This window comes from Pelodiscus sinensis, chromosome 2 (genome assembly GCF_049634645.1).
Source record: "Pelodiscus sinensis isolate JC-2024 chromosome 2, ASM4963464v1, whole genome shotgun sequence".
Lineage (NCBI taxonomy): Eukaryota > Metazoa > Chordata > Testudines > Trionychidae > Pelodiscus > Pelodiscus sinensis.
In genome coordinates this window covers 246,048,310-246,068,630 of record NC_134712.1, presented here as the reverse complement: position 1 = coordinate 246,068,630, position 20,321 = coordinate 246,048,310, and the positions used below count along the sequence as shown (strand labels likewise).

General features: G+C 44.0%; 1 protein-coding gene across 1 annotated transcript in view; it reads left to right on the top strand.

Moving 5' to 3' along the window:
- The window catches only part of LOC102452890 (sodium channel protein type 5 subunit alpha-like), a 340,594-nt gene that overhangs the window by 105,809 nt on the left and 214,464 nt on the right, over positions 1-20,321 (top strand). Inside the window, exon 8 of the mRNA XM_075922835.1 lies at positions 18,382-18,445. Coding sequence (XP_075778950.1) covers positions 18,382-18,445 — 64 coding nt within the window. The remainder of the gene's footprint in view (positions 1-18,381; positions 18,446-20,321) is intronic.

Below are 20,321 nucleotides of genomic sequence, written 5' to 3'. Positions count from 1 at the left end.
CCAGGGACCTTCCTTTTTCTCCAGACTAGATTATAGGCTTTTTGCATGGTAGTATTTTTATTTTCCTTTAGCACTAAACGATAGATGTACCAAATGTCTGAAAGAGCGTTAACTTTTTTAAAAAGTCTATATGATACTGACTAGAGATTGCAACTTTTTTCAACTTCACTTTAATCAATTTTTCACTGAGTTGTCCACAGTGGTGATCAATTCTGAACAATTCACTTTCTTGAGCTGATATTTGTTAATTTAAAATGCTATATGGCATAAGACTACTTCCAGTGACTGTGTGTGTGTATGTGTATTACTTTCCATTTATCTTTCACCATGTTGCCCATTTGCCTAGTTTGCTTAGGTCCCACTGATGTTCCTTCTCTGGATTTGCTTCATGTAAATAATTGAATCACATTATTCACTGCTTTCTTCATTTTTGCTATCATTAATAAATATACAGGTTGAACCTCTCTAGTCCGGCACTCTCTCGTCTGCCAACATCCATGGTTCAACATGATTTTAGTTAGCTAGATGCCCGCTTTGTATGGGCGTGGCCAAGTTTTCCATATTCCCATAAAGTTTGTTTACAGTCACCAATCCTGACTCTCAGTGTTCTGTGCTGTTATTTAGCTCTAATTTACCCCTACATGTCTTCTAATAGCCCAGAAAGCAGTGAAAATGTTGGTAATGCTACTAGACAATATTGACTCTTGTGGTCTGGCAAATCTTCTGGCTTAACAAAGGTCAGGTCCCGTGGGTGCTGGACTAGAGAGGTTCAACCTGTTTTAAAAACAACCTGGCTTAGGTTAACTTATTGTTAACTTTCTTCCATGACATTTATTCATACTCTTTGCTTCTGTCTCTGCTTCTTTTGTATTTAAAAGTCTGAACATTTTTTCCTTTCTTTGTTTTACTATTATGAGCTGAGTAGGTTTTCCATATTCCACAACTGTCTCTGTAATCATAAATGCACCTGGTTCATCTAAAGCTTTGCTTTCAGTTTCATCATGTGAATTATGCCAAAAAACAGCATTTCCAGAGAACATATTTAAGCACTTTGTTGCATATTGCTGAAAAACATATGTCTGAGCAAGTGGTGCTCAGTATGCCTTGTTATGTTCCGTTCAGCTTACAGTTTCAATAGCTATGCCTGCTGTGGCTAGCCAGCATGGGAAATGTGGCATGAGATTATTAAAAGACTATTAAAATCCACAAAATGCATATTTATCTTTAGACATCTCATGTCTCATCTGCCTTGTCACAGAGCCATAAGATGGTCTGCTATGGAGGAAGCAGTGGTGACCACTCTAGTGAAGGTTGTGTAAGTCTTTCAGTTCCAATCCTTCTTTTCAGTCATAGATATATTTTGGAAGTGTTCCTCTTTTGAGCTGATGGTGGCATGAGGGGGTAATTCTAATGTGCTTTTAAAAATTGATTTAATTTAATCTGGGACCACAAACAGTATTCTGCTCATAATAATAGTTTGGCTATTGTGTGTCATCATTGCAGGGCAGAGTTAAGGTTATTTGGGTGCCTTCACCTTGTGTTTCCATAACACTAATTATTTTGGATTTCTTTTATGTTTAAACTTAATTCTGAATTTCCTGGGTTAGAAACTCTTGGTTTTGGGATAGGGACAACATTCTTACATTGTTTTTCCTTTAGGGCATGTTTACACTAAGGAGCTTAGAGCAGCACAGCTGTACCACTGCAGCTGCACCATTCCAAGATCTCCTCTGTCCCCACTCTATGCTAATGGGAGAGAGCTTTCCCATTGACATAATTAAACCACCCCATCAAGCGACGGTAACTGTGTTGGTGGGAAATGCTCTCTCCACAACAGTGCTTCTGTCAGTGTAATTTATGTTGCTCAGGAAGGAGGTTCACACCACTGAATGACATAAATTATACAAAAAAATGTGCTACTGTAGACATAGCCTCAGTTTACTGGCACCTACTCTGCCTTTAGTATAATTTACAATCGTTTTTCTCTAGGACTAACTATGAAGGCTTCTATCATTGCTCAGATGTCTGTTAGTCTGTTATGAAGACATTTCTTGCAGCCAGAGGGAGATGGGGAGGAATAAAGTGGTTTAAAGTCACCTTTGCACTTTCCCGATCCTGGCCTTCTCTGGGTCCTAGAAAGCCCCACTCTAACAGAAACAGCTCTGTAAACCTTTCTAAATTTTTGCAGCCTCCCTGAGCTGCCCTATGGGCAGGGTCCCACCAAATTCAGGACCCTCTTTGGTCAATTTCATGGTCATGGGATTTTAAAAGCCATACATTTCATAATTTCAGATATTTAAATCTGAAATGTCGAGGTATTGTAATTGTGGGGTTCCTGAGGCAAAAAGAAGCTTCTTGTGGGGGCCATGGTATTGCTCCCTTTACTTCTGTGTTGCTGATGGCAGAGATGCTGTCTTTAGAGCTCTGTGGCTGGAGAGAGGTGGCTGCTGGATAAGACCCCAGCTCCTGCTGCTAGCAGCAGTTCAGAATTAAGGATGGCATGGTATGGTGCTGCTGTCCTTACTTCCATGCTGCTGTCTTAGGAGCTGGGCTCTCTGCTGGCAGCTGCTCCTCTCTGGCTACCCAACTTTGAAAGCCGCTTTGCAGAAATAAAGCTGGCAATATCAAGCCCCCCCTACAATAACTTTGTCTCCCCCCCCCCCCATGACCCTCTTTTGGGTCAGGCCTGCCAGTTGGAGAAACGCTGGACTCCCCAGTGAAATCCATACAGTATAGGGTAAAAACACACAAAAGACCAGATTTCACAGCCGTGAATTTGTTGGAGCTCTGCTTAATGGGCTGCTGTGCTGTATGCTGCAGTCCTACCTCTGGCGGGCCCTTCTTGCCCTTATGCTCCAGTTTCAGCCAGGCCTTGAGGAGGGAGGCCTTTTGAAGGTAGGGTTATGGCTCTTTCCTACAGTGCCTGCATTTAGGAATTCCTGCCCCAACTGGTGCTGGGTCTTTTGAAGTGCCTTTCCATTGTAATGGCTTTAACCCTAGCAGTGAGGACATAATATAAGGTCCTTCTGTAGCAATGTCTTTGATCAATAGCTGAAGAGTTGTACCAATTCCCTTTAATGATCATTTGACAAGAATCACTCCTTTTCACCTGACTTCTGAAAATCTTTACTTTAACAGCAATTATTTTGAATGAACTTTAATAGCATTTACACAGGCAAACTGCTATTTTGAAATAAATTTGAAATAGTGGAGCCCTTATTTCAAATTTGGTAAACCTCATTCTATGAGGAGTAACACCAAATTCGAAATAGCTATTTCGAATTAAGTGCTGTGTAGAAACTTAATTCGAAATAGGGGGCCTCCAGCTCTTCCCAGGGAGCCCTGGTGGCCACTCTGGGCACAACCAGGAAACCTTACTCTCCTCTCCCCCAGCCCCAGAACCATTAAAGGGGTAGACCCTGGCCACAGTGCCTGTGCCAGCTCCAAGCCTGCCAGCCCAGAGCTAGCAGTGGCCACCGGGGCCCCTGACCCAGTGGCCCCAAAACATGAGCCAGCAAGTCACTGGCAGCCAGCCCTCCACCGCTCCCCAGGAGCAGTCTGCCAGCTCCCAGGAGCCTGACAGGGGCTGGAGAAGGCAGGCGCCTTCCTGGTCCAGGGTGGAGATCATGGACCTTATTCAGGTTTGGGGGAGATCCCCCCAACGTCCATGATCTCCGCACTAGAAAGAAGAATGCGGCTGTCTATGGTATGATATATGCCAGCCTGGCCACCAAAGGCCACATGCGAACCCAGGAGCAGGTTAGCATGAAAGTCAGGTTGGTCCAGCGAGACCCCCAACCCTGAGCTTCCCATCCCCCTTCTTCCTCTTGCTTCCCGCTTTCAGCTCCCTCCTCCCAGGTTTCCCCCTCCCCTCTTCCACCCTCTTTCTTCCCCTCTCCCACCTCCTTTTCCCAGTCTCCCCAGAGGTTCATCCCCCCCTCAGTTTTGTTCAATAAACCCAGTTTCTATTTTTGAACATACGTGTATTTTATTTAACATCAGGAAAGGGGGCTAGGAAGGGGTAAGTGGAAGGACGTGAGGGAGGAATGGGGCACGAGCCCCCAGTGGGGAGGACTGGGGAGGCTCTGAAGTCTTCTTGAGGTGGACGCTCTCCCTCAGGGCCTCCTGGATCTTGACAGCCTCCTGATGGACCCCCCGGATGGCAGCCTGCAGCAACTGCATCTGGGCTGATGGCAACGACTCCACGAGACGCCCCAGCATGCCCAGGGGCAGCTCTGGCTCCATGTGTCTGAGTGCTGTGGTGTCCCGAGTGCGGGCACTCAGGGCACTCCAAGACAGAACTGCTTCGCTGTCCCTCATCAAGGTAGACAAGCAAGCGGGGAACCCTGAGAACTGTCTGTCCAGGGTGGGAGTAGGGTCCCTTTAAGCACCGAGCTCAGTTAGCCTCAGGCAGCAGCCCCACACACTAAGTCCTAACCTGATGCCCGGCTGACACTGGTACCGGCCTGCCTTAACTTCGGTTCAGGGTCCACTCAATGTGGACGTGTTATTTCGAAATACAAAATGCTATTTTGAAATAGTTTTTGCGTATAGATGCATTATTTTGAATTAGCTTAATTCGAATTAACTTAATTAAGTTAATTCGAAATAGCACTGTAGTGTAGACATACCCTCATAGCCCATGTACAGCACAGGCCTGTGGAGGTGGTAGTATGGAGCATCGTCACCTGAGGGAGGAGACTAATTGTAACTGTACCTTGGGGAGGCACATTTCTTCCTAGAGCTTCATAATACATTTTCCTAAGGCCTCCCCCAGGCTTCTCCACATCTCCTATGGGTTAGTTAGCGCCCCGGGAGGAAGTGCCTGCACGTAAGGGAGCTAAGGGACCCCAACTGTAGTTGATCCTTCCAGAAGAGAGTACAAAAGGGGAGGCATCTTGCACTCTGCCAACTGATGTATGCACTCCAGGGCTAGGTACAGGTTGAACCTCCCAAATTCAGGACTCTCTGGTCCTGCAACATCCGTAGTTGAGCCCCAGGAAACACCCGGGGGCATCGGGGCTCTCCCTGCTTCTGGGGACTTTGATTCCCCTCATAATTTCTTTGACATTTGCTGCGCCTCTCACCTACACCTGGTACCCTCTGGCGGCCAGGCAGCCTCTGCCACCCTTTCTTCTCCCCCACCCCCTGACTGAAGCAGGGATGGCAGAGGCGAGTGGCTGCAATCCCAGCGGCAGCAGGGTGGCCTTAGTAGTGGGGAGGGGTGGCTGGGCAGCCCTGGGTGGGGAATCCCTGGCAGCAGCAGGGCCAGTGGCAGCTGGGTGGCCCCAGCCTGGAACCCTGGAGGACACCCTGGAGCAGTGGGACTAGCAGTGGCCAAGCGGTCCCCACTAGGGACCTTGGGGCAGCGGGCAGGCAGCAAGGTGGGAGTGGTGCCAGGCCAGCTTTACCAGGGCCAGTGGCAGGGCAGGGAGCCTCAGGGGAGGAGTCCGGGAGTGGGGCAGCCAGCCGGGGAGCACTGACCTCCCTGATCTGGCAAACCCCCTGATCTGGGAAGCTCAGGTCTGGAGGGAGCAGGATTGGGGAGGTCCAACCTGTACAATAAAGCTCAATTACAATTCCCAATATAGATTTATTTTTCAGATGCTGTTTTGAAAGTTCCTTGTGCAACAGCACTGTTTGTTGGGTGGTAGGAAGCGCAAGAGACAGGAGGTGGGAATGCTAAAAATATTGGGGGAGAGGGAGACAAAGTGGAGGGAAAGCAGAATATTGGGAGATGCAGTGTGAAAGGATTTGCAGAGGAGCCAGAGGGTACCGGGTGTACGTGAGAGTAGCAGCAAATGTCAAGGTAAGTACGAGGGGAATCAAAGTCCCCAGAAGCAGGGAGAGCAACAGGAGAGCAGCTGAACATAATAATTATATGCAAACCCTGAGAGTGGGAAAGAACTACCTGGCAGTGCCATTTATTCCTGAGCATTCTTTCCTAACAATACCTTTGATACAGCATGTTCCGTGGCTTTTGTGTGTGACATGTTTTTCATCTTCAAACTCTATTTCTCTAGTAGAGATTTCACTGTGTGTGATATAGCCAAAATGCAATACAAATTTGTTTTAATCACTGCAGGTTACCAGCAGGTGTGTGTGGGAAGGAAACAGGTGGGAGAAAAATAGTTGGGGAGATTCTTTGTTGATTGGTTTCTTTGTCATACAACAGCACTGCACAATTATGGCGCTTTCAGAGTCATTTTTAAAATTGGGATCTGGACATTTTGGTGGCCTCTACTTCTCAATGCTGTCAGATTTCTGAGAGGGGAAATTTACAAGCCAGTATTCAGCCATGTGGCTGAAACAGAGAGTCCCAAATAATAGCCACTTCTGTGCAGCTTTTAATCGGCAAAAGGGCTTTATTCTGGGCAGTGAAGAACTATAATTGAACACCACTCAGATTTTGCAAATGAATTTTATTTTTTCACAATTAGAGTAAATTTATTACACATCACATGCATTCCATGTTGAACAATGAACCGAAGCATCATCTTAGCTGGGCTTCTTAAGATGGGAGCAGTAGTTACCCTCTAAAATTGTGTGGCTTACTGTCAGGGTAGCTGACGGCTTTTGTGGCCCCCTGGCCAAGGTGGCATGGAGCCTGGCTCTGTATTCCTGGAAAGAGTGGGGCCTCGCGTGAACGGGAGGTCCAGTGCAGCCAGCCCTCAGTGCTGCATTGTGTGCTGCACTCCCCCCTCCCCCCCCCCCCCAGTCCTCACAGCTACACAGGGAGCACCACATGGCCCTCCCGTGGCGATTTACAATGCCCTGGTCTCCAACTGCTGCCACTGCCACTGCCACTAGAAGACCCAGGCCCTTTTGAATCACTGGGCCCTGGGGCAATTGTTCTTTTTGCCCCCCGTCAGCGTGCCTACTTACTGACATGACACTATCTTATTTCTCTTCAGTGGTCCACAAGCCACTGACATGTTTGATGACTTTCCTTCTTTTGTGTGTGTGTGTGTGTGTGTTGGTTTTGCAAGAGAGATCATGGCTTTTTGCCTAGTAGCCCTATGTAAGTGCTGACTTTTATGCACAGTTCTGCCTTGTAGGTCTTGACATAAGCTGATAAATATTTTAATTTGGAATGAATTACCTTTTCCAGTAAATCTGCCTTTGTTTACTTAATAGACTATGCTGTGAACATTTGCTTAGAACCTTTCTATTCAAGGAGCAATGTGCATTTGAGTGGTTTTGTCCTGTGCTCCCTATTCTGCACGGGGTGAAAATGAGCCAATATTTTTAAAAAGCTATAATAAACTGGAAAGAGCTTAGAGAAGAACAACAAAAACTATGAGAAGCCTAAAGTATTGATTTGGGGAAAGACTCTAACAGAACAATGTATCCTATAGGCAGAGTTGGAAGGATGCCTGTTGTTAAGGTTCCCTGATATTTTCTATTGTCCAGTTTTCAGTTAGGTACAACTTTGCCAATCTTCAAACATTTGGGATGACATTGCCCATACTAGGTTTCTGTTTTAGTTGATTTTTAATGGTTATTTTTTTAAGCTTCCATAAAAACAGTTTTAGCTGTATCCACACTTTGTGTGTGCAGGGGGAAATTGGTTTGTTCATGTTAAATTGTTTTGCTTTTGTAAACACAAAACACAACAAATCCTCCTAAAACCACTACTTGGAGAAACTCTAGCACCTCCATGCTTTTGGAGCCAATTTCGAAATTTGGTAGGAGGATAGCCATGGGTACATGGAAGGCTGTCCTTCAAAAATTCACCTAGGTTTATCCAAATTAAAAGCCCATGAAAAATCACTGTTTGCACATAATCAGTAGTGGTTTGTTACGGGTTGGCAGCAAAGACCTCCACACATTCCATCTGCTGTGAGCTTGCTCCTCTGCCACCAAAGTGCGTCCGGCTCCAAGCACCTTTATCTGTGCTGACAACGCTCCCTGACCTCACATAGCATGAGCTCCTGACTTTTAATCTAGAAGAAAGAGTGACCTTTTGACAGCTGACCTGTTCGTCTAGAAGAAGGAGTGTGGGGAGAAAGCTTTGTATGACATTATTCAAATTGCATATTGCACTATCTGCAGAAACTTGCATAAAATTGTACGTTTAAGATTAGCACACCTCTGCTCTTGGCAATGGGAAGGGTAGGACGTGGACCCACATGCAGTTTGGCAGTGCTTTTGGTGAGCTCATAGATGTTTGAAGAGTAGCTGAGTTGGTACCATTGTGCTCTAGGAGCTTCTGGAAAACAGGGGCTGCTGGGAGTTTTTGGGCCGCAGAGGCAGGGGCTGCTGTGGGAGGAGGCTGTCAGTGGTTAAGGATGTGTAGGGGCAGTGGGTGCTGGGGCTGCTGGAGCGAGGCTAAGAGTGGTTGAGAGATGTAGAGGGGCAGTGGATGCTGGGGTAGGGGCTGCTGAGGGTTACTAGAAGGAGGCTACACTGTATAGTGGGTGCTGAACCTGGTAAGGGGCAGAGGTGTTGGGAGTGAGGGGGCTGCAGAGGCAGTGAGTGCTAAGGAGCTGGGAGGAGAGACAGTTGTTTGTGGGGCCTATTTGGGTCACTGCTGGAGGAGATGAAGTGCCTGAGGGCTTATGCTGGGGGGAGCCTGCTGCACCTGGTTGTGGAGGGTGGCTGAGAGCAATATCAGGCCCTTCACCTTGTGGTGGTGTTGCCATCGCTTTCGCATGGAGAGGAGGAGCTGCGGGGTCTTACTAAGCTGGTATCACAGCAGTAGGATTTCTGCCTCATTCAGAGCACACAGTTATGGACAGTTAAGGCAGAGAGTTGTGAGAAGTTAGTTTTCCTGTGTTTAAGACACAAGATGAGGACCCAAGAGAGCTGGGTCCTATTCTTGGCTTAAGATTCGCTTACATATTGGCAACAATAATTTGGTCTAATTCCTGATTTTGCAACCTTAAAGTTATTTTAATTCAATTTTAATGTACTGCTTTTGTTTATTATTGATAGAATAAAGGAATAAAACCGGTGTAGTTATCTGTCCACTAGCATTTGCATACAAATCTGAGGGATGTTTTGGAAAAAACACAGATATAAACATTGGCTAAACAACCTATTTTCCTATTTTTCCCAAACCTTGTTCTTGGAAATAACTGAACTGCTCTAGCTGACGCTTTCCAAAATATTCATCTTGAAGTAGTGACCCAAGATGGAAAATTTGAACCCACATGATTAAAGACTGGCAAAATAATAAACATTTGAAAACAGCAGCTTTATAACTGAAAGCATAACCTACCTTAGCAGCATGGTTTTGTTGATAGTTCATGCTATAATAAGTAGAAATATAGACAAATTAAAAGTAAAATGTGGACAGCTGGCTAAGCAACAACTAAGGGAAGGATTGGAGATTTTCACAGTTTATGAATAAGGATGGAAATAGGAAAGAATCGAATGATTTAGGATAATAATGGGAGGGGTATGACTAAGAGTACACTAAGGGTATGACTAAGGGTGCACCTATGATGTAGGTGCACTCTTCTGTCGGAATAAGCTATGTAATTTGCACTATGCAAATTGTGTAGCTTCTTCTGAATCTAAGTCAAAAGATCTTATTTTGAAATTTGGTGCTGTCTACACAGCGCCAAATTTCAAAATAAGGCGCTATTCTGACAAATCCCTTAACCCTCCTGAAACAAGGGTTACAGGGATGCCAGAATAGCATGCTCACTGTTTCAGGAAATAGCAGGTGCTTTTAAAGATGCGGCATTGCTATTTTGGGATACTTCCAATATCCCGAAAGAGCAATGCAGTCTAGATGTACCCTAAGAGTAATAGGGTAAAATTAAGAAAAAAAAACATTTGAGGTGAATATCACGAGAAACCTGTTTTGAATAAAGACTCTCCCAAGGGAAACAATAAAAACTTTGTAACTGAAACATTTAAAACTGGATTTTCAGAAACAGTGCTAAATGTTTGGAAGAAAGATGTACCTGGAGACCTAACTGCTTCTTTCCATCTTTAATTCCTGTAAATTCCTAATTCTGAGAATAATTTGCAACACTAGGGCCAGGCCTACACTAGACCCGGTAGCTCGGCTTAAGGTGCACAACTCAATGTGGAGTGCCTTGTCTTAAGCCAAGCTTGGCAGCATCCCCACAATGGGAGGCTGATGGGAGCAAATGCTCCCATTGGCATCCCTTACTTCTCGCAAAAGGAGAAGTACCAGATGCTGGTGGGGGCATCCTCTGAGTTTGATTTAGCGAGTCTTAACTAGACCCACTAAATCGAACTGCAGAAGATCGATCACGGCAGCAGCAATCTTCCTTTTAGTGTAAAGACCTTACTATTCTTTGATATTATTGCTGACTTAATCATGCTCCCACTAAAATCTATGAGAATTTTTACGAGTGAACTCAGTGGGAGCAAAATGAGGATGCACATCATTCTCTTGTGTTTTACTGGAGATGGTGTGGGTCAGATGCTGGGAACTCATGCAGCCTAAGGGAATGTATCTTTCTCTCAGCCAGCGGTAGAGCTTTCTTTTGGAATTTATTCCATCTTAGAACATTTCTTTCTGACAGCAAATGTAGCTAGAAGTTGCCTACTGCAGAGAAAAAGAAAGATGGTTCCTATTAAGGATGCGAAGAACAAAATAAGTTGGCAGTTATTAGTTTATGGCTCCATACAAATATGACACTGGACCTTCATCTGTAAAAACACAGAGGAAAAAAAACACTTGTAATAATTGTGGCCTGCTCTGGACTATATACTTATCTTAGTTACACCTGTGTCAACCCTGAATGCCACCGGACCGAGTTATTTCAGATTGACGTAGGTGTAACTGAATACTGGATCTGGCCCTTTATCTTTTGTGTTGTGGTTGGTATGAGGTCGCTTGCTTGTGATGGGAAAAGCAAACATTCCTTCCCTGCACAGTCATGCTGTTCTGCTTTATAAGCTCTCTGTCACATCGAAAAACATCTGAGCACCAGTCAACACCATCTCACCCAGTGCCTCTGTTGAGAGGAGAGAATAGGTTAGAGAAATAGTCATTGTCCACTGACATAAGTGGATATGTATACATTAGACTACAATAGGCTGATAAACTTGGAAGCTTGGACTATAAGGCTGGTTGCACGATATTCAGACTTGCTGAGCATCAGCAGTGCAAATTTGTTGTTTCATTGGACCCCTCTGAAAATCAAGCCCTAGAAATCTAGTGCTGGCCCACTGGCTTGGGAGGCTCACTTATTGGGAACTGTAGTATTGTAATAGGAGATAGAATTGATTAGTCCTAAGTGGCGGCTCTGGAGATCACAGGATCTGATTGAAGAGGTGCATGTTGCTGAACCATTCAGCAATGGATACTACATTTTAATTACATTTAATTAGTCTCCAAGTGTGGCAAATAGAAGAAGCGTAAACTCTGGCAACTCCAGTGTAGAAGCATAATTAGGCAGGCCAAAAAAAATTTGAAAGGCACCAAGCAAAAGATTAAAAAACAAGCAGCATTTTTAAGTGCATCAGGAAGCTTGTCAGACAGTCAGTGGAGCTGCTGGATGAGTAAGGTTCTAAAGGAACACTCAAGGAAGATGAGATAATTGCAGAGAAGCTGTCATGGACTCACAGGACTTGTGCTCTCTTAGCTCCATAAAATCCCTGGGAGAAACCCCCTTCAGTGCGGCAGCCCTTTTTGGGGACGGGGGTCCACACTGTGTTGGGGGTGAAGCCAGAGGCCCCTCCACCCCCTGGAACTGCACCTCTCTGAGCATCCAGGTTGCCTGTCTCTCGCTGTGGGCTCTGTCAGGGAGTCCATCTAGTCTGGAGCCCCAGGGCCTCCCCTCCCAGAGGGAATAATACAACTCTCTGATCTCTAGACCAGAGTGTGTCTCAGCCAGTGTAAAACCAGAGGTGAAAGTAAGCAAGAGCAAAAGCCAGCAGGGAGCTATTTAAAGAGCTGGCAGGGAGCAGGATTGCAAAAGGACAGTACCTGTAAGAAATTTTAGTTACTTTCACTGGCCCAGATGGTATTCACCAAAGAGCTCTGAAGGAACTGAGATATGCAATTTCAGAACTACTAATTGTGGTATGTAACCTATTGCTTATATCAGTCTCTCTGCTAGATGTAACCCTGATTTAAAAGGTGGGGGGACGGGCCAAGAGACAATCCTGGCAACGACAGGCTAGTTTGCCTACATTCAGTGCCAGGCAAACTGATTGAAATTATAACAGTAGAATTGTCAAACACACTGATGAAATCTATGATTGGGAAACAGTCAAGGAGGTTTTTGTAAAGGATAATCATGGCTCCCTAATCTATTAGCAGTTCTTCAGAAAGTAAATAGAGGGAGCCCCCGACATGCCACCGCCCGAGTTCCAACCTCCCCTCCCCGCCCCCCCCCCCCCCAAATTACAACTATTTTTGTAAGTGCAGAAGGGGCCAAAAAACCCCAACTTACATCCTCGGCCCGCATTTACGACTTGCGATGCTTCCCCAGGAACCAATCTCGTCCAAAGTTGGGGGCCGCCTGTAGGCATGTGGATAAGGGTGATACTGTTAATGTACTTGGACTTTCAAAAAGCCTTTGACAACATCTCTCACTAAAGGCTCTTGAGCAAAGTAGGCAGTCATGGGACAAGAGAGAAGGTCCTCTCATGGATCTCTAACTGGTGAAAACATAAGAAACAAATGGTGGAAATAAATGATTAGCTTTCACAATAAAAAGAGGAAAATAGCAGGGGCACCAAAGATTTTTACTGGGACCTGAGCCCTTCAGCATATTTATAAATTATCTGGAAAAGGAAGTGAACAGGGAGGGGCTAAAATTTGCAGACAATTAAAAAATTATTCAAGATAGTTAAATCCAAAGCTGACTGCAAAGAGTTGCAAAAGGATCTTATAAAACTGGGTGACAGAACAACAAAATGGAAGATGAAATTCAGTGTTCTTGAATGCAAAGCATATTGAAAAATATCCCAACTATACAGACAACATGATGGGTTCTAAATTTGCTGTTACCACTCAAACAAGGCATCCTGGAGTCATTAAGGACAGGTCTCAGAATTTTAAGAACTATAAGGGAAAAGAATAGATAAGACAGAAAATATAATGTCACTATCTGAATCCATGGTATGTTCATATCTTGAATACAGCATGGTATTCTGGTCACCCTATCTCAAAAATATGTACTGGTTAGACCTCCCTTGTCCAGCACAGTCACTGGTCCCGAACAAGGGGATTTGCTGAATGAGGGGAGTTCCCTCCCAACATGGTTCATGCAGACCCCAGCTAGCACTCCATCTGAGCACCACTGTTGCCTGCCCAGCCATGGTTCCCCAGGCGGGAGCTCCATGGCTGCCACTGCTTCTGGGGCTGCCGGGGCTGCCAGGACTGAGACGCTGTAGCTGCCAAGACTCGGCAGCCACTGCCAGCCCCCCATTACCACCCAAAGCAGGGGCCAGAACTCCCTGTTGCATCCCCCTCCTTCAACATGGAGCTCTTCGCTGTGTCGTGTGGCCCAACATCCTTATACCTGGACTCTGTGGTCCAGGAACATCCATCCAGTAGGACCACAGATGTTGTCGGACCAGAGAGTCCAGGTTAAGGGAGGTACAGCCTGTAACAGAATTGGAAAGGTATAGAGAAGGGCAACAAAAATGTTAAGAGGAGTGGAACTTCTTTCATATGAGGCTGGATTAAAAAGACTTGTGCTGTTCAACTTAGAAAAGAGATGACTGTGGGGGACATGGTAGAGGTCTATGGTGTGGAGAAAGTGAAGAAGGAAGGATTATTTACTCCTTCACATAATACATGAACCAGCGGTCATTCAATGATGTGAATAGACAGCATGTTTAAAATAACAAAAAGAAGAACACAGAATGCACAGTCAACCTGTGGAACTCATTGCCAGTGGATGTTGTAAAGGCCAAAACTCTAACTATGTTAAAAAAGGATTAGATAATTTCACAGAAGATGGGTGTAGCAGTGGCTATTTAGCCAAGATAATCAGGAACGTAATCTCGTGCTCTGGATGTTCTTAAACCTGTGACTTTCAGAAGCTGGGACTGGATGACAGGGAATGGATCAGTCAATAATTGTGCTGTTTCAATTATTCTCTTTGAAGCATTGGGCGCAAGCCACTGTTAGACCTAGTATTGTGCCTGATGCTTGTGTTCTTATATAACATTTGGGTCATGGTATCTAAAACTGATCAGCAATTTTTTATTTTGTTTTGTTTTAATTCTTTTTTTCTAGCCAGCCTTATTGGTATACTATATGTTTATGTGGCTGAATTCTGGTATACATGCAAATGCATTTGCACTGTAACCTTTCTGAAAATGAGTGCTGACTATTGAGTACTAATTGCAGATGTTTGATTTTTTTGCAAAACAGAGAAAATAATATAGCACCATCAAAGTAAATGCATATAACTTTCAGTTGATCTTGGGCCATTGTTGTTGTGCCCTTTCTTTCATTATTTAATATGGCAGGATGATTATCTTGGGTTTTTTATACTCCTTTAGAGAGAGGCATACACATATGTTCAAATAAAAGTGCATGGCACATTGCACATCTACCTTTAAATACACTCTCCCTTTTAGTAGAGCTAGTCACACATTTGTATTTAAAACTTTTCTTTTACACAAAATGGTTTTTTGTCAGAAATAAAAAGAAAGGGGATCAGAAAAACAAAAGAAAATTGGTTTTCAGTGTTTTTTTATTTAAAAATCAGATTTTTTTAAAAAGTAAAAATGAAAGAATTGTCAACATTTTCCTCAAAACATACTTACTATTTTTAAACCATTTCTACCTTTTAGAGCTAAACTGTGTTGAACGTAAATAGCACTGTGTTGCGCTGACTGTACTTGTGTATGATACAGTCAAGGGAGGTAAAGCTGAGGCAGGAGGGAGCAGTAGAGCATAGCCTGTGGTGTCATGGGAAGGGTTCTGTTCTGTTCTTCATCATTGTTGTTCAAAGATCTGTTTTCCCCAGCACAGTAGGATATGTCTGCACTGCATAGAATTTATGGTGACATGTGTGGTATGTGCACAACACACACCCTAGCACAGCTATAAATAGCTGTATAGCTGGTAAGGTTCTGCGTAGGGCGAGCGGAATACAGACATACTAGATCCATGGAGGTATGTATCCTACATGGTTCTCTATGTGCCCAAATAGTGCATCCCCTGTCTACACTGTCTCCCTACTGCTTTTCCTGCTGTAGGGAGCTGCCAGGGCCTTTTCTCACCCCAGGAAAGACTCCAGCAATGGGGAGCTGCCGGAGCCTTTTCCTAGTGCTTCCCTTCTGCCAGAGCCTTTCACTGCAGCATGTAGCTAAGCATACCCTGCATGCCACCACCAGTAGTGTGCTGTTTAGCCCACCATTAGACAGAAGGCTGCACCAACTTCCTTTGAATGATGATGTGACCAGTGTGCGAGCTTATGATAAAACAGCAGTTTTGTTCTTCAGTGATACTACTGAAGTTACCACTGGGGAATCAGCAATTCATCCCCTCTTCGAATTCACACTTCACATGGTAACTGTCACTCTTGCAGTGCAGACTAGCCTCCATTGCTTAGATATCTTCCACCAGCAGTGCCTCTGTACTGATTCTCCCCAGTGCATTTCATAAACCTCTTTGGGATTTAGCATCCTGTTGGCTTTAGGAATATAAATGTTTGAGTCAACAGCAGATGACAGATCATATGTGCACTCTTGGGATTTTAAAACTCATCCTGAACACTGTGACTTGTTTGTACACATTCTGTCTTTCTAGTGCTCTCGGTCCTGTCTTTCCTGCATCAGCTTTTTGCACTGTATCAGTGTAAACAAGGATGAAATGTCACTCCAGTGGCTCCAGTCAGCCAAGGAGGTAGAACTCTAGCAGTGGTGAGGAGTAATTGTGCATCACCACCAAAAGATCTGAAATGAGATCCAAGGTCTGGAAGCTGAGGCTAGACAAATTCAGACTTAAAAATAAAGTGCAGGATTTTAACTGAGAAGGTAATTAGCCATTGGAGCAATTTAGCAACAGTTTTGATAGATTTTTCCATCATTTGCAATCTTTAACTCAAGATTGGATGTCCTTCTAAAAGATATCCTATAGCTCAGCCAGAAATTATGGGCTTGAAGTTGGAATCACTAGGAGCATTATGCAGGAGATCAGACTAGAGGATCATAATGGCTCTGTCTAGCCTTAACATCTAAAAAATGACAGCCCTTCAGGGTATATTCTTTTCCATATTGTTCAGCACCTACATGCATTGATATAATTCCTTAACAAAATGCAGTGCACCAGAAGTGTGCTGTTTATCTCTTATCATATGGTCTCCTCAAGTATGCTCATTACCCTAGAGATATGCCAGGACAATATCTGTTGAAGGGATTCTTCAGAAATAGCAAACAGGGTTAAAAATCTTGGCAGTGTTTTGAACCAAGATCTTTCCTATGTGGGGCGAAATACAAAAGCACATAGTATGAGCAATGTGTAACATTATCCTCTGATGACTTGTGAACACCAGCAGATGACCTCATGATCACGAGGCTCACTAACTGCAATTTCCTCCTAGTAGGAATCAGAACAGGTTTTTGCATTGCTGGTAGCTTATTGGAAATGCAACAGCATATTGGGTCACTGGCTTAAACTGTGTTCCTTGCATTGGTTTTGTATATAAGCTTTGACTCCTGGGAGAATTCTGCACCATTACACAGACATAGAATTCATGTTCCATGCGGAAATTATTTTCTCTGCAGAAAATACATTCTGCTAAAGAGGTGCTGCAATTGCACCTTTCACTCATCAGGAGGTGCTGGTTCCAGAACAGAAAGTAGTTCCTCCTGGGCAGGAGCAGTTAAAATTCTGGATAGGGAAGAGAAGAAGCTAGATTCCTCAGAGTCAGGAGGCATGGTCTATGGGGGGGGGACGGATAGCAGGGGGCACATGGAGCTCCTGGAGGATCACAGACTGGGTTTCAAAAGGGTTAGTGGGGGCAAGACTGGAGCAGGAACTGAATGCAAGGGAGGGTGCAGGGACACATGGTGATGGGTGGAAGGGGTTGGTTGAGAGGGAGTGTAGGGGCACATGGGGAAAGAAAACATGGGTGCAGGGACATGTGGGTGTTGGGGGAGAGGGGGTTGTCTGAATGGGGATGCAAGGGACACATGTGGCAGAGCCTGACTAAATGGGAGAGATTATAGGTCAGCAAGGGTCTAACAATCCCTCTCCCAGAAAAATAACTCCCATGCTTTTCCCTCCCACATGCAACAATCCTCCAAGTTCACACTCAAGCTACTTCTCAGCAATTACTTCCCTGTTCCTTGGCTCCTCCATTACTCCTGACTGCCCCAAGCCTTTGCACTGTTTCTGACCAGTGTGGGAAATGCATTTCTGTGTTGTAGTTTCAATGAATTGTTGCTTGGTGTTCTGTATTTATATGCCTATTAAGGAATCTATTTGTCAAAAATATTTCCTGAATCTTTCCATTTTCTGTATTGGTACAGATGTACTTGCTAAGAGGTAATTTGAAACAAATTTACAAAATAATTGAAACTGGCATGACTTTATTATGTTATTTTTACAATAAAAACACAGAAGTTAAAAAGATTGTGCACAGAACTTTTAATTTTTTGGGGGGAAGTAGGGACATAGAATTCCCCCAGGAGGAATAAGCTAGCATTCTTGGATTCTAAAACCATTAACAATGTAATCTCATGCAGAAAAGGAAACCTCTTTGAGCATCATCTGGTTCTGCTCACACAATGCTTGCTATGTAGTGCTCTCAGTCTTATGTGTTAAGTCAGCAGGGAATTACCACTTTGATATGAGTTCTAATATATGTAGAATATGTAGGGTCTGCATGTATGCTAAGCAGGGTATGCATCTTGCTCCTTGCTGAAAACCATCTCAATCCACTTTCACCTGCTTCTAGAAAGCATCTATTATTATTGAATCCAGATCAGCAATCAGGGCCTGATTAGACTCTGTACTCCTCTTCTCCCCTCCCCCCCCCCCATTTGCTTTTTAGAATGGCTATTGTTTATATATACATTTACCCTTATATTCCTATTTCTTTTAATATTAGGGTTCCATGTTTGTTGTCTATTTGGATGTTAAAAGAATGTATTTTAATTATGCTATTGTTACCTTTATTTTGTGTTCTTTGTCAAATAAAGGCTACTAATGAATTTTAAATACCAATGGCAATATCTAAGAAGCTTTAAAATTAGATATTTTAGTTTTTACAAATTATTCCACAAGAACTGAGTATGTTTGTTCCTGAAATTTAAAATCAAACTAATCTCTGTATGCAACCCTGCATAGATTATTTTAAATATAGATTACTTTAAATATATATATTGTTTGGTGGATAATTGTCAGTCATTGTATTCATTTGGGAATGTGTTTGTTAGAAAGCAAGTTGTCAATTCATGATTCCTTCCCTTTTGTGACAGAAAACTACTTCATAAAAAATGGAACTACAGAAGCACTACTCTGTGGCAACAGCTCAGATGCTGGGTAAGTACAATTAAAAATATCTTTTCTTCATCTCTTTTTCTTTCTTTGCTACATTTTGATTCAGTTCTGTCCACTTCTAAGACCATGTCTTCACTTGCCACGCCAGAGATCGATCTTCTGGCATTCAGTGTAGTGGGTCTAGTTAAGACCCGCTAAATCAAATGTTGAGTACGAGTTGGTGCCGGTACGCTTCGCGGTCATAAGTTGTAAGAGAAGTCGGTGGGAGAGTCTGAAGATGGTGCCAAGCTCGACTTAAGGTAAGCTGACTCCAGCTATGTATTTTACACAGCTGGAGTTGTCTACCTGAGCTCAAGTTTCAAGGTCTAGTGTAGACCTGGCCTAAGTGGGACGAAGTAGGGATTTCAACTTCCTAGTGTCAATAATGATGGAAATAAAGATGATAATATCATACATAATAATACAATTTTCAAAACACTAGCGGAAAGAGGTTGGTGTAGCTCACTTGTCAAGGTGTGAATTCTTCAGCAACCTCATTACAAGCTCTTTTTCAATCTATTTAATTTTTTCCTCAAAAAGGTGCTTGAAACTCAATATCGTTTTGGCTGAGTGATAGTAGTTGAAAGGAAAGATGAAGAAAGAAACAGAAAAGGAGGATGAGGAAATAGACTGATGATTAACTCCAGTAGTTCTAGCAGAGGTAGTACAGAATAATAAATTCAAACTTTTGGCTAGTACTGAAACCAACATGCTTTGGACATGCAAAGACACTTTAATTTGTGAGCTGCATGTGCATGTAATTGAGGGGCAGAAGAATGTATTCCAGTTTTTCAGACCTCTGTTGGCAGCAGAAATAGCAGATAATATAGGCCTCATGAGATGTTAATTCAGGTTAGCTGCAGAGAGGCAGGGTAGATACGTTCCTTCAAATACCATGTGTACACACAGTCCTCATCCTTCTCAACTACCTCTGATCCTAATTCTCCAGGCTCAGTGGAAGGTGGTGTTGTGGTGAAGGGATTTTACCTGGGAGGGAGTGGCTCTTGTGAACCTGAAAGGATTTGGAAGGAGGTTAAATTATGAGGTGAGAAGAATTTATGGTGGGGCCAGGCAGAGGGTTTTAAGCCTGAGGGAGGTTGTGCAGGAAGGAAGAAGGGGGAACTCAGAGTGAGGGAGAGAGAATTCTGAGGCTGGTAGGTAACTGAGAAGAGAGGGTGTGGATCTGGTTGAGATGGGCTAGAGAAGCACCTGAGTAGGTTGGGGTGGCTATATTTGGACAGATGATTGTGGAGGAAGAGAATGGGGATGTGATTGGCAGGAACTGTGATGTGTGTGGCTGAGGGGAAGGTAATAGGAAGTAGGAGGATAAAATCTAGAGTGGACTGTAGGGAGAGGCGGAGAGAAAGAAGAGGTCAGGACTAGGATAAAACAGTAAAGGGCCCCCAGAGAGAGAAGCACTGTTTTTGCCTGCCACTGTCTATATCTGTATTTACATGCACACAAAGTATAACTGGATGTGTCAACCTTCCCCCTGCATGTCTTGTATGTCTGATCTGTATTGCCAGGCTGATTTAGACTGTAAGCTCCTGGGCAGAGGGATTTGCTTCAGTAAAGGTTCATCGTCAGCATTGAGTAAATAAACATGGCTGTTAATAATGCACTGTGTTAGTCCAAGCTCAGGCTGGACTCCAAGGCTGTAGGGGAATTTTGTAGGAGGTCTCAGGACTTAGAAGTTCACTGAGGCCCTCCAGATAGTGACAGTTTAAACAAAGGTCCTGCTAATAAGTAGATTTGAGTCCTGGCTGGCAGCAGGATACCCAGACCTTAGTTCTGTAATGCCACTGGGGCTAGTGGGGAGAGCAATTACTACTGGAGGAGACTAGGATCAGGAGGTTTAGAAGAGGTTGGGTACTGGACT